At 34.9% G+C, this 14,478-nt stretch overlaps 1 protein-coding gene across 2 annotated transcripts in view; it reads left to right on the top strand.

Moving 5' to 3' along the window:
* Ccha1 (neuropeptide CCHamide 1) overlaps window positions 1-14,478 on the top strand; it is an 88,698-nt gene that overhangs the window by 13,287 nt on the left and 60,933 nt on the right. For both annotated transcript variants that reach the window (XM_076374953.1, XM_076374954.1), the window contains exon 2: window positions 7,407-7,509. In XM_076374953.1, coding sequence (XP_076231068.1) covers window positions 7,422-7,509 — 88 coding nt within the window. In that variant the 5' untranslated portion in view covers window positions 7,407-7,421. The remainder of the gene's footprint in view (window positions 1-7,406; window positions 7,510-14,478) is intronic.

Raw genomic sequence — 14,478 nt, forward strand, 5'->3', positions numbered from 1 at the left:
CCTCTTATAATTATATTTATATTACACATATATTTTTTACTATTAGGTGGGAAGATAAAGATTTTCATTTGTAAAGTTAACGTAACGCGATTTAGTTTGGTAAACACTGCTTGTTTAGAGCTAGGTTGGTTAGAGCTAGGACCGGGAAAAGAAATACTTTGAGTTGATTAGAGCTAGGGCCAGGAAAAGAGATGTTTCGAGTTGGTTAGAACTAGGACCGGGAAAAGAAATACTTTGAGTTGGGTTAGAGCTAGGGCCACGAAAGAATTCGAATTCGGTCGCGCGAGAGTGTTTCCGTTAAGACCTTTTGGAACCGAACCGGAAATAAAATTGTGCTTATATCTATATACAATATACAGTATGTCCCATGAAATACTGGACAGTCGATTATTTGCTAACCTATTAAAGATACGAAAAAAGTTTTTATATGAAATTGAATGGCAAGAGGGGGCTGATTTATTGGCCGTAACAATTTTTTTTTATCATTATTGTTTACAGAGATATGAAAGTTAAGTTTAGTTTTTTAAATGGGATTATATATATTTTTTCTGATCAATAGATAGTACGTTTCAAGACGAATTCAGCAAACATTAATGTATACACCTTTTTTCAAATAGTTTTTAAGATATTACGCGTAAAAGTTTACTGATTTTCGGTGGAAGAAAATCTGCGAGACCAGGAAGCACAGTAGGGAGTCTCGACTCTCGACCACACTTAAGATGCTACGGGTTAACACGTTGCGTGCGGGGGTAAAAAAATGGTCGAAAAAGGTTTGTCCGATTGTATGCTAGCGCGCGGCAGCACCGCCGGGTCAATAATTCTCCGGGGCAACGGGCTCAACTCGATAGATCTACCCTGTCGCGCGTCGAACGTGTTAAACCGTGCCTCTTGAACCTGATACGAAGAGACTGTGGTAGGAACGGCAGGCCTAAATCTTCCACCGAAAATCAGTAAACTTTTACGCGTAATATCTTAAAAACTATTTGAAAAAAGGTGTATACATTAATGTTTGCTGAATTCGTCTTGAAACGTACTATCTATTGATCAGAAAAAATATATATAATCCCATTTAAAAAACTAAACTTAACTTTCATATCTCTGTAAACAATAATGATAAAAAAAAATTGTTACGGCCAATAAATCAGCCCCCTCTTGCCATTCAATTTCATATAAAAACTTTTTTCGTATCTTTAATAGGTTAGCAAATAATCGACTGTCCAGTATTTCATGGGACATACTGTATATTGTATATAGATATAAGCACAATTTTATTTCCGGTTCGGTTCCAAAAGGTCTTAACGGAAACACTCTCGCGCGACCGAATTCGAATTCTTTCGTGGCCCTAGCTCTAACCCAACTCAAAGTATTTCTTTTCCCGGTCCTAATTCTAACCAACTCGAAACATCTCTTTTCCTGGCCCTAGCTCTAATCAACTCAAAGTATTTCTTTTCCCGGTCCTAGCTCTAACCAACCTAGCTCTAAACAAGCAGTGTTTACCAAACTAAATCGCGTTACGTTAACTTTACAAATGAAAATCTTTATCTTCCCACCTAATAGTAAAAAATATATGTGTAATATAAATATAATTATAAGAGGTAAGTATCATAATCCATGCATCGATTTTGCTCTAAATCTAATAAGATCTTGAGATGTGAATATAAAATTTAGATATAAAGTTTCATTGAAATTCATTCAGTCGTTTGAATGCAATTGGGTTAATAAACATATGCGGTTTTTAAAAACAAGCTTTTTTTATTAGTTAAAACGTAATCAGGGGGTCTTAAAATGAGTTTTTCTGCAGAAAAAAATTTTCAAAATTTTTTTTCATTAGAATACTTTTCTAAGTTGGAAACTGAAAACATCCAGGCAATCGGAAAGCTCGCGCAAGGTGCGTGCCGCTTGCCGCTTGCTAGCGATTGGGATGTAAACATTTCATAGAATGAGATAGTGCGCATCACGATCCACCTTCTCTCTCGACCTCCCGAAGCTGCCCGAAACTGTCCGAAGCGCCGAGCTCACGGATACGCGGCCCGTGCGTTAGTATATGTAGTGGAGGGGGTAATTCTCAAGATTTGCGTCCTCAGTCTGGAAGCACAGAACGGACAGAAAACAAATTATGACCGACAGACACCACTGGCGCTACACTTGCACACGCCTCGTGCGTCTCCAGTACCGCGCGCATTTCAAATGTGAGACAAATCTCTATCAAAAACTATGAAATTATTATTTATATATAGAAGTAATTAATAGTTGAAACTGAAATAAAATATCGTACAATAATTAATAATTAATATTTTTTGCAATGCGTATCTTGTTTTAAACGTTATAGAAAGCATCTTTATGTTTAAAAGCTGAATATTTCTATTCTTCTTGAGTTTGACTTCAATATATGAATGTTATTAATTCGCAAAGTGAAACTTTTAACTAGAGATTGAAAAGAAAAGTGTAAAAACTGACTCACTCTTAAATAAATTTGTTTTCGTGTAAATAAATCCGAGGAAAATATTTAGATTTAATGTTAATGTTGTCACACTGAACTTTCTAAAATAGTTAATAAAACATTTTGTATATTACACTTTCGTTAGTTTTTATTAGTATTATTATTACAATTAAGGTAAATGAAGGTAAAACTGCTAAAAGTAAATTTAATTATTTTAATTGGTTTCTGCAATTACAGTTGCAAATTACGTTGTTTTAGACTGATAATGAGTAACAGCAGACTTAAATTGTACTTTCGCTTTATTTCAGTATGGAAAGGAATTCTTCATTCATACGTACAAACATTCATAGATATAGGGTGTTCGGTTACAAGTGGGAGAAATTTTAGGATACAATTTTAGAGATCAAAATAAAACGAAAATCGAGAATGATGATTGGTGTTCAGTGTTCCATTAATTATTTATAAGCAATTAAAAATTTGGTAAAATCCGCCTGTAATCGAGCAAACTGTCTTACAATATCGATCGCATCGGGTACGCGGCAGATGATATGATCACATCACAGTGGTAATCATTGCCATTGAAACAACGAATGACATACCTCAGGCTTCGGAATTAACTGCTCTTTTCGGCCGATTTTCGAAGGCGACGCCTCCTTTCTCCCTCGCACGTCACTTCTCTCTGCGGCGGCCCTAGTGCTCGGAAGGCCTCAGGAGCGTGCCACAAGAATCGCGCGTCAGGGGATACCACTGACAAAACAAAAACGCATCAACAATAGTACCTCATGGGTGATGTGGAAATCTATTGATATAAGTGTCGTCGCCCAAATGCGCCACGCACGATTTTTGTGGCACACGCGCCTGAGCCCTTTCGAGCACTAGGGCCGCCGCGGAGAGAAGTGACGTGCGAGGGAGAAAGGAGGCGTCTCCTTCGAAAATCGGCCGAAAAGAGCAGTTAATTCCGAAGCCTGACATACCTGATATAGAGACAGCAAAATCGACGATATTTGTCTCGACTAGATGATTCTGCGATGCGTTGCGTAGAAAATTGATGGGTATTGTTGAATAACAATAAACTTGTCTACTTCTCCCAACAATCCATAAAGCAAATCGAAACATTCCGTGTGAGATTTTGGAATAGAAAGGATTAATGTGTTCATCTTCCCATTCTTGTTCTCTCTAATTCATTCGCGCTAGAAGTGTAAGAGAGAACCATAGGAAGTTTACACGAATATTTCAGAAGAATCACACACATGAACAACACGTTAATTCCACATTTGAGACACTCATATTCTTAATCATTGTGCACAAAAACACAATTTCACCAATCACTAGCACTCATAAACTGTACGTTGAATATTCGAATATTTATAACTACAAAAAATAATTAAAGAATACGGCTTGTTTATTCACGTACTTCACGCTTGACGCGATTGCTTCCCTCGGCATTCGCACTCATGCGTCGCGTCGCGTCGTTGTCGTGACGTTCATTTTTGCTCAAAAAATTTGAACAAATTCCAATCAACTCCTTTAAAACCTATCGGAACTTTTGACTTTTGCTTTTTCCATACACTAAACTCAAGTAAGGAATACGCCCGGAGGTCACAGTTTATAGTGTGTATAGTGTAACGCGACGGTAAACCGGGAAGCGAATCTTGTAAGGGTCATTCCACGCGAAATCGGGCACGTTTCGGAGCAAGTTCTTGTAATTTGCTCAAATTTGAATATGTTGTAGTCTTTAACGATATTTAAACGTGCCCCAAAGGATTTTTCAAAATTTTGAAAATTGTCGATTTTACAGCTGTTTGAAGTTAAGTGCTACCTTTTTTTTTAAAAATTATAGCTATTGAAATAGTAAGCGGATGAAGATGAGCTCGTGCTCAAAACGTGCCCGATTTCGCGTGGAATGACCCTCCCGATTTCGTACCTCCGAAATTAAGGTAATCAGATATTGTAATTTATATTCAACTTGTAATAACGTTTAATCTCCGAAACGAGAATTATAAATAAAACTAACTGTACGTGCATACGTGATAAGCTAAGTGAACTCAACCCTGAATTTCCGAACAGAATACTGTATTATCCCCGCACCCGGGACGTAACATTGTTAATTTTAATTTTTAACTTAATTTCCGTTTTCACTTTTTTCAATTTTTTGGGAACCACGAACTTCTGAAGCTTGGCATAACGTAGCTATCGATTTTGAAAATAAGTGGAATTTTGCGAAATGTATAGGCGTGATAGACGGAAAGCACATTATTCTACAAGCTCCAATAAATAGTGGTGCAGAGTACTACAATTATAAACGATCCTACAGCATTATACAGAGTGTCCCAAACTAAGTGCGAGAGCCGGAAATGGGAGATTTCTGAGGTGATTCTAAATAATATTTTCCTTTGCAAAAATGCTCTCCGAATCTTTGTTAACGAGTTATTAACGAAAAACACCGGCCAATGAGAGCACGAGTTTGCCGCCCGAGCAGCCGCGATAATGTTGGGTACACGCCAGGCGCTACGATTGTACTCCGAACAAGAAAGTCGGCATGCATCGAAGGAAATAGCATTAGTATGAAAACTGAAAGCAACATAACAAATAATATCGAGTCCTTTTTTTGTTTATTACTTGGAATGAATAATGAATTAAAATCGAGGAAAACTACATGCAACGTAAAAGCACGAATACACAGTTTTTTTGTTTAAGGAGAATCAAGAATAATAATTACTTGATGTGAGAGAAGAAATACGTAACAAGGAATACGTCAATTTCTTATTCGCATAACGTATAAACGAAAAAACAATGCAAAAAAAATGAACGGAGAATTGGAAAATTAACGTTGAAGATAAAAACGTTGAAAGTAGTCTGCGTTAGGTTTAAAAAATAATAATCATTAATAAATTAAATGTAATACACCTGTAGTTTGTAAACCTGTGTCACTGGATCACTGTGCGTATCCTGGTCATCGACCGTCGAAATGGTGTATGCTAGGGTAGAATTTTTCCAGTGAAGCTCCTTCTATTGACCATGTACTTTCCCACCGTTCTATTATGAGTTAACTCCCACTAGGACAAGACTGAGAAAGAAAGAAATCAGTATAGTATCCCCCATAAAAACACGTGCTTTGCAGAAGTGCACAACGAACGGACCATCAAGCAGTTTTACAAAAGCGCTCACCCCACGTTTTTACTGCCTACGTATCCAATACTTCGCGAAGAAGAGAAAGTCTTTTCCGTCCCCGAAGAATAACAGAAAAATTGTTAGCAACATGTGTCGAGTTGTCGCTGCTAGGACCACTTTAACCACCTTAGCAGAGATCAGGGGCACGCGTTTAGGTAATTTATGGCTTTATTGCTCTGGCTTCGAAGGAGACGTGATCTCGGAGTGTCCGAACAAGGAATGTCTGAGGTACTTACACTAAACGAGGAGGTACAAGGAGCTTCTTTGGAAAAATTCTACCATAGTATAAACCATTTCGACGGTCGATGACCAGGATCGGTACAGTGACCCAGTGACACAGGTTTACAAAGTGAATTACATTTAATTCAATGATTATTATTTTTTAAATCTAACGCAGACTACTTTCAACGTTTCTATTTTCAACGTTAATTCTCCAATTCTCCGTTCATTTTGTCCTCTCGCATCAAGTAATTATTATTCTTGATTCTCCTTAAACAAAAAAAACTGTGTATTCGTGTTTTTACGTTGCATGTAGTTTTCCTCGATTTTAATTCATTATTCATTCCAAGTGATAAACAAAAAAAGGTCTCGATATTATTTGTTATGTCGCTTTCAGTTTTTATACTAATGCTGTTTCTTTTGATGCATGCCGACTTTCTTGTTCGAAGTACAATCGTAGCGCTTAGCGCGTGCTCAACGCTACCGCGGCCGCTCGGGCGGCAAACTCGCGCTCTCATTGGCCGGTGTTTTTCGTTAATAACTCGTTAACGAAGCCTCATCTAACATTTTCGCTGAGGAAAAAGTTTCAAATCATCCCTTGAATCACCCCTTTCAAGGAACTACAACATTGTTGTTACACCGTGAATACTGTTTACTGTTCACTAAACATATAAGTAGTAATACTGCTAATGAATGCACGCAACGTCTCACACTCGTTGCAAACAAATAATTATTCGTGAGAAATGATTTATAAACCATCTTTACCTCCTACATTTTCATCTATGTGAAAGTTACCGACGGTGAACCCAACGAACTGTCAGCAACGAGTGTGAGATGTTGCGAGTATTCACCAGCGGTGTTATTATTTATATGTTTAGTGAACAATAAACAATATATATATCATAATATAACGATGAAAATATTATAAAAATACATGTTTTTCATAAAGCCACTCGTTTCAGGTGCTCAATTTCACGTAAAATGTAATCTAACTAGGATTGCTATGATTTCATTTATATTATAAGAGTTCAAAACTATTTTAACCGTATTTTCTGCACGGATAAAAATGTAGCGAGCGAATATGGTTTATAAATTCTTACTTATCAATAAATATTCTTTATCGTACTAAAACCATTAGAACTTCTAAAACAAATGTTGTTTAATTGAACAAAACAAGAAAGTCTTATAAGGGAGTGCAAAAAGATAACGTGCGGGTCTCAAGTTCGAGTCTTTCTACAACTTTTTTATTTTCTTTTTCAATTTTTATATTAAATAATTTTTAACTTTTCATAGATTAGAATTGTTTTGTAATAGAAACAATTTTGTTTAAAAAATGCTTCGGGCTATTTTGAATTTTGAAGAGAGAATCGAAAAATATTCGTGCATTTGTGTAACGACACCGGATGATTCTGTGTTTAAAATTCAGGACAGGTCGAAACACTTATTCAATAAGATTATTAACAAGATTATGCTATCAATAAGGTCAGGCATTATTAATAATAATAAATTATATAATACATAGTTTTCGTATAGTAAAACTATGAAATATTTAATAAGTTACTTATTACTAATGCAGAGTACCATCACTCACATGGCGAACGCTTCGAATACGTCAAGAAGTATTTATGTACGCACCTGGACCATTATGATAGTTTCCTGCTTTGTAGGCTGCGCAGCTGGTATGTACAAGTTTCTACCATTATTAATATGATCTATACCTCCTGAACAGATTAATCTCTATGTGAGCCATTTGGTCAAAACTACTAGATACCATTAATACATTAACCATACTTTATCATTAATCTCAAGTGGCAACCTTACAACAAAAAGATACTGTATTTTTATGTGTACTATATAATTAAAATATTTAGAAAAAGATAAGGTAGATGATCCCAATTTGGTCAGTGCTCTCAAATTCGTCATCCATGAGAAACTCATTAATTCATAATTATAATCGCAAAATAACACTAGTGTAAGATTTGTAGAGAGAAAGACCTTCGTTTTACAACGTTTTAACTAAAAATTACAATATGCTAATGAGTACTAAACATTTGTATGAAACGCGACATGATCGCTGAAGGGGTATAAGATGACTTACACAAAGTTCTCTGTTTAGTAAGATTTGTCTTATTTTGTATGCAAATTAGGTACTGAGGCAAACAATTTTTCCAGTTTGAATAGCAAACTTTGAAAAAGATAGACCAAGTTGACAACCTTTTCTGCTGCGATATAGCGAAATAGCGTACCGAGAGCATAGCGATTTTACCAGTTACAGCCTCCTACTATCTTGTTCTAAATTATAATTATAAAACCGTTTTATGGAAAATAATTTAGTATAGGTGTCAGATAAAACCTTAAGCTTTATGACACAGTCAATACTTTTACTACATATGTACTTAGAAAGATTATACAACGTTATAAACATTTGCATACCAAAATTAGGGCCACCTACCTTATATGGATTTATTTAAAAAGAAAAGGATCAGCTAAATTATCGTACGTACGGAAAAAATGCAGTTACAAAAAATAAGATTTACCTACACTGAAATAATTGAATATTTGATTAGGAATACAGTAGGACCTCGATTATCACTACTAATAGTGAGACATATATGTCCTGGTAATTGAATTTTCGAAAAATAGAACAACAGAGTTTTTTGTACTAAATTCGATTTATTTTCATACTAGATCTTACCAAACATGATGCAAATGATACAAATGATATAATACGAAGAATTACAGTCTTACAAGTCCCATACCTTCTGACAAGGGAAGTTCGGTGAGTGTTAATCGCCAATTTTAATGAAATTTTGTACAATTATTCTATGGTCCTACGTAAGAATTTTTCTGTACAAAGTAGCTGCCCATACGCACCTTTAAGGGAGAAACTACCCCTTTAATCCAACTCGCCTTTTTCATTTCGGTGCTTATAGTTCATAAAGTATAAGCACTATAAAAAAATGTTGAAAAAACGAATTGTTTATAAAAATTCAATCCCCCACCCCCTCCCTGTTTCCAACAAAAAATATTTTTATTTCAGATAAATAAACAGCTTTTTGTTGTGAATTCGGTGTTTTATAGCAATATACAGTTATTCTATTTCTTGTATACAAAAACGTTGCATCATTTTTCCATAGTGCAATATTCGCCATTATTGGTACGGTGAATTGAAGTAAATATCCAATTATTACATTTTTCATTCTGATTTTTGGGTGTTATCGTTATCATTGTACGTTACAATGCCCCGGCAATAATAACAAACTATATTTTCTGACCTTTAAGGGAGAAACTACCCCTTTAATCCAACTCGCCCTTTTCATTTCGGTGCTTATAGCTCACAAAGTATAAGCACTATAAAAAAATGTTGCAACAAAAGTTTTACTTTTTTTCAAGACCTATAAGACGGCTTTAAAAGAATGTTGAAAAAACGAATTGTTTATAAAAATTCAATCCCCCCCCCCCCCCCCCCCCCCCCCCCCCCCCCCCCCCCACCCCCCCCCCCCCCCCCTCTGACATATTTTCTGATCTTTGAATGCTACCGATAATGCAATATAGTTTTTGTATACATATGACTTGTGTATGGAATGGCACAACTTGCATTGTAGTTGACAGCTCTGGACGAAGGAGAAAGAATTAAAAGGGGAGAAAAAATAGCAATTTCAGTTAATTTTACCCATGATTTTTTATAATTCTTATTTATTTCAAAATCAAAAAACATACAATCAGGGAGAGACAGTAGTATAATATTTCGATCTCACCGTCTACAATATCGAAATAGGATTTCACAATACAATCCGAGATTATATTCTGTTAATTTATTCATGTATTTATTGTACGTAATTTTCACAATAATGATACGCTTCGTAGAAATGTTTAAAGCAGAAATATTTTTTACACCAAGCACAACGAAGAATTGCAATTTCTCCGCATATGTGACACCTATGAATTCCGATATCTTGTTTCCTGAAACAATAATCAACTGGATTCTCGTAACGATGTGGGCGATCTCGATGAATGAATGTTTAAAGATATTATGATATCTAGGCGAAGATAGCTGATTGTGAGTAAGAGATTGTACAACGATAACGATAACACCCAAAAATGAGAATGAAAAATGTAATAATTGGATATTTACTTCAATTCACCGTACCAATAATGGCGAATATTGCACTATGGAAAAATGATGCAACGTTTTTGTATACAAGAAATAGAATAACTGTATATTGCTATAGAACACCGAATTCACAACAAAAAGCTGTTTATTTATCTGAAATAAAAATATTTTTTGTTGGAAACAGGGAGGGGGGGGGGGGGATTGAATTTTTATAAACAATTCGTTTTTTCAACATTTTTTTAAAGCCGTCTTATAGGTCTTGAAAAAAAGTAAAACTTTTGTTGCAACATTTTTTTATAGTGCTTATACTTTGTGAGCTATAAGCACCGAAATGAAAAGGGCGAGTTGGATTAAAGGGGTAGTTTCTCCCTTAAAGGTGCGTATGGGCAGCTACTTTGTACAGCAAAATTCTTACGTAGGACCATAGAATAATTGTACAAAATTTCATTAAAATTGGCGATTAACACTCAGCGAACTCTCCTTGTTAGTTGCTAGATCATACTAATTTCTGAGCATTAGTAATTTCTTGGAGTTGTATTCCTTTTGTGCTTCATACCACCTAAACCCCATTTCAAAAGCTTTGATATATTCGTTTTCCTTTCGATCTAGCAAGAGAACATCCAGAAGTGTAAATGTCGGATTTGAATGAAACTTGACATGTTTGTAGGTTAGCCTAAAGTATTAGACACGTAATTTTTTAATTTACTGACATCCATACTAAAGGAGTGAAAACCACCCTCAAACTTAGGGGTGGAAAAGATATTTGGTTTAATATCTCCAAAACTGTCGCGTCTAACAAAATGAAATAAATGAGATTGCATATTTTTCAACGATGAATCCACCTTTATAAACAATTTCTGAAAATATCAACATGTTTAGAAAATACGTTAAACACTGGCATGTTTTTGTTGTTTTCCTCGACTAAATGTTGATCAATGTTTTTACAAATGTTTATGTGAATACTATGAACCCAGACACTAAATACGGATAAAATAATTTTGAATTTTTGCACTATAAAAAAATAATAGCAATCCTAATTAAATTACATTTTGTGCGAAGTTGAGCACCTGAAACGAGTGGCTTTGTAAAAAAACATATATGTTTATAATACTTTCATTATTATATTATGATATATATCGTTTAGTATTCACTAAACATATAAATAGTAATACCGCTAATCAATACACGCAATGTCTCGCACTCGTTGCAAATAGTTCGATGGGTTCAGTGTCGATGACTTTCGCATATATGACAATGTAGCAAGTGAAGATAGTTTATAAATTATTTCTCACGAATAATTATTTACCATTTTCAAACAATTAAAGTTTCGCCAGTAAACATCGTTTAGTTGAACGAATTTACAAAAAAGTCCAGTAGCCGAGTACGATAAGGTAGTGACTGAGGAGGAGACAGAACCGAAAAATATTCTTCTATCCGTATAACGACACTGCATGATTCTTTCTTCAAAATTTAAGACAGCTCGAAAAATTTGTCAAACAAAATTGTTTCTATTACAAACCAATTCCAATCTATGAGAAGATGTATGAACATTAGAATTATAGAATATAAAAATTGAAAAAAAGAAAAGACAAAATTATCGCGCACGGTTGTTGGACTTTCTTGTAAATTCATTCAACTAAACGATGTTCACTGGCGAAACTCTAATTGTTTGAAAATGGTAAATAATTATTCATGAGAAACGATTTATAAACCATCTTCACTTGCTATATTTTCATCTATGCAAAAGTCACCGACGCTGAACTCATCAAACTGTTTGCAACGAGTACGAGACGTTACGAGTATTCAGTAGAGGTGTTATTATTCATATGTTTAGTGAACAATAAACAGTAGGTATATCATAATATAACGATGAAAGTATTATAAAGATACATGTTTTTCGTAAAGCCACTCGTTTCAGGTGTTCAACTTTACATAAAATGTAATCTAACTAGGATTACTATTATTTCATTTATACTGTAAAAATTCGAAACTATTTTAACTGTATTTTGTGTTTTGGTTCATAGTATTCACATACTTTGTAAAAAGATTGATCAACATTTAGTCGAGAAAAATAAGAAAAATATGTTAGTTTCTAACATATTTTTTAAACAAATTAATATTTTCAGAAACTATTTATATAGGTGGATTCTTGTTGAAAGTACGTAATTGTCCCATTTACACCACTTCGCTAGACGCAATAATTTTGGGATATTTTAAGCCAAATATGTTTTCCACCTTCAACCTTGGGGGTAGTTTTTACTCTGAACATGGATACTGATAGATGAAAAAAATACGTGTCTATTAATTTTGGCTAATCTACAAATAATGTCAAGTTTCATAAAAATCGGACATTTATACTTCGAGATGTTGTCGTCTAAAGTTTTTTCTATAATATTTTTAAAAACTTCATCGAAACATGCTTTTGTTCTGTTATTATTTTTGCTATGAAATTCAAACTACTCTATCGCCGCTCTCTGACTCACGTCAGTTTCATCAGAATCCTTGCATCTTGGTAGGCTATGTAATGTTTCAAAGATAATAATTTGAATCGCGATGTCGTTGCGATCATATGTCTGTCTTCATTGTTTGTAATTGGGAAAACAAAGAAAACAATATGATCGCAACGAAATCGTGCTTCAAAATATTGCTCGTATTTATTGACCCTTAGATAATAGAGTTTAGAGAATGCGTATTCCGATAACCAAGGTTTCACCATATTACAAAGTGCTTCACTATTATTTGTGTAATACTGACCCGCAAAACGAAAAAAAATTATACATATCGCTTTAATAATGTATTTCTTACTGTGCATGTGAATATAGATAAAATTTCAAATAATTTAATTACCCTTTTATTACTGTAAAATTGAGAAACTGATGTTTATACTTTCTACATTTGTTACAATTTGCTACATTTGCTACAAATCTACTGATTTTACAACAGGTGAGCTACAGAATTCAAATGGACCTAAGTTGAAATAGAATGTCGGTATGTCAATTTATACGTCAAATAAGCGGCCCCCGCTGGCCGCACATTTAGACATTTGCGGTGCCTGAGCGAGGTTTTCAAAACTATGTTTCTAGTCGGCATAACCTTATTCGAAATTCTCTGCATCCTCTATTAAATTCTCTAGATCTAGTTCTGACAGAATCAATGGAACTATGTGGACCTATGCATGTACATAGTCCGTGCGGAGTAATATATTTATAAATTACGGTCTGATTTAAATCACTGTCATACACCTTTCATTCAATCTATAACGTTAATTCTAGTTATAAATAATAATTATTTTAACATTAAGGATAATATACATATACACATGTACGAAGTTTATTTAGTTACCTATACATAACCTATACAAAGTGTAACAGATAATATAGCTTTCAATATTTTAAAATATTGATCTGTCTTGATCTTTGATATTGTCTTGATTTTGCAACCTTAAAATTAACACACCTTTATGCTAAAGTAACAATATCAAAATATCGCTCGTGTGCATCGGGCCTTAAATATAAAATTCAGATCATGAGGTTATAAAATTACAGCGCGGGAAATGACCTCAAAGTATGCGATCTTGCTGTTTTCCACAAAAAAAACCTGTACTAAAATTCCATCTGGTGTGAGTGTTCGAGGCTTGACATTTAAGAAAAGTCTGAGGATGTAAGCGATACTCCAACCAAATGTCTTGGGAAGCACATTTGGCGATCCAACAATCAAGAGACAAAAATAGGTCGAATGCGACCCATACCTACTAGAATATGCTAATTCTGTCTTTTCTTGTTGCACGTGAAAATTATGACTCGTCGTTGTCTTTCACGGTGCCGTGCCAAGGATGAAAAGCAAAAAAAAATAGTATACCAGTCCCGTAAAACGGCTGTTAACAGTTCCAATGTGCAGCTTTTTTGGGAGACAGTACTGCATTTCGAAAGAAGATCCCTCAGATGTGCCAAGCGGCATCCGCTCGGCTCGGGAGAGACCCAAAGCTAAATGCGTAATTCCCGCAACGTTGTCGGGTTGTAATGGCACCCATGTGAAATTGACTATTTACTCACTTCTTCGACAAATGCATGGAATTTTGATCACTGTTCAAATATGTCGCACATTTTAATTTTTCACGTTCTATGTTCACGCGACCGATTTTGTAGCATCGCGAATTTCCGTGAACTAACGTTCCCATATCAATCTCTCAGCCTAATCGCGCTAACGAAGACATACTACACGGACTAATAAAGTGATTGTGTCTCCAATAATATTGGGTCACTTGCTTCATACTCTAGACGACTTTCTGTCCTTCCACGCACTGATTCCGCGACCTTCCTACGCCTAACTCCGACGATTCTGGGCGAGCATCGGCTCCGCGTTCAAGCCGTGCTACAAAGAGTTGCAAAATCGAACAATCACAATGCAGTATTGTAGGAATTCAGATGAATTTTAGTGTATATTATATTATTGTATGTGATAAAAATACATTTATTTTACATAACAGTTATTTAAATCTGCATAGTCTATAGTCTCTCTTTATCTCAGGGATTTC

This window comes from Calliopsis andreniformis, chromosome 3 (assembly GCF_051401765.1).
Source record: "Calliopsis andreniformis isolate RMS-2024a chromosome 3, iyCalAndr_principal, whole genome shotgun sequence".
Classification (NCBI taxonomy): Eukaryota; Metazoa; Arthropoda; class Insecta; order Hymenoptera; family Andrenidae; genus Calliopsis; species Calliopsis andreniformis.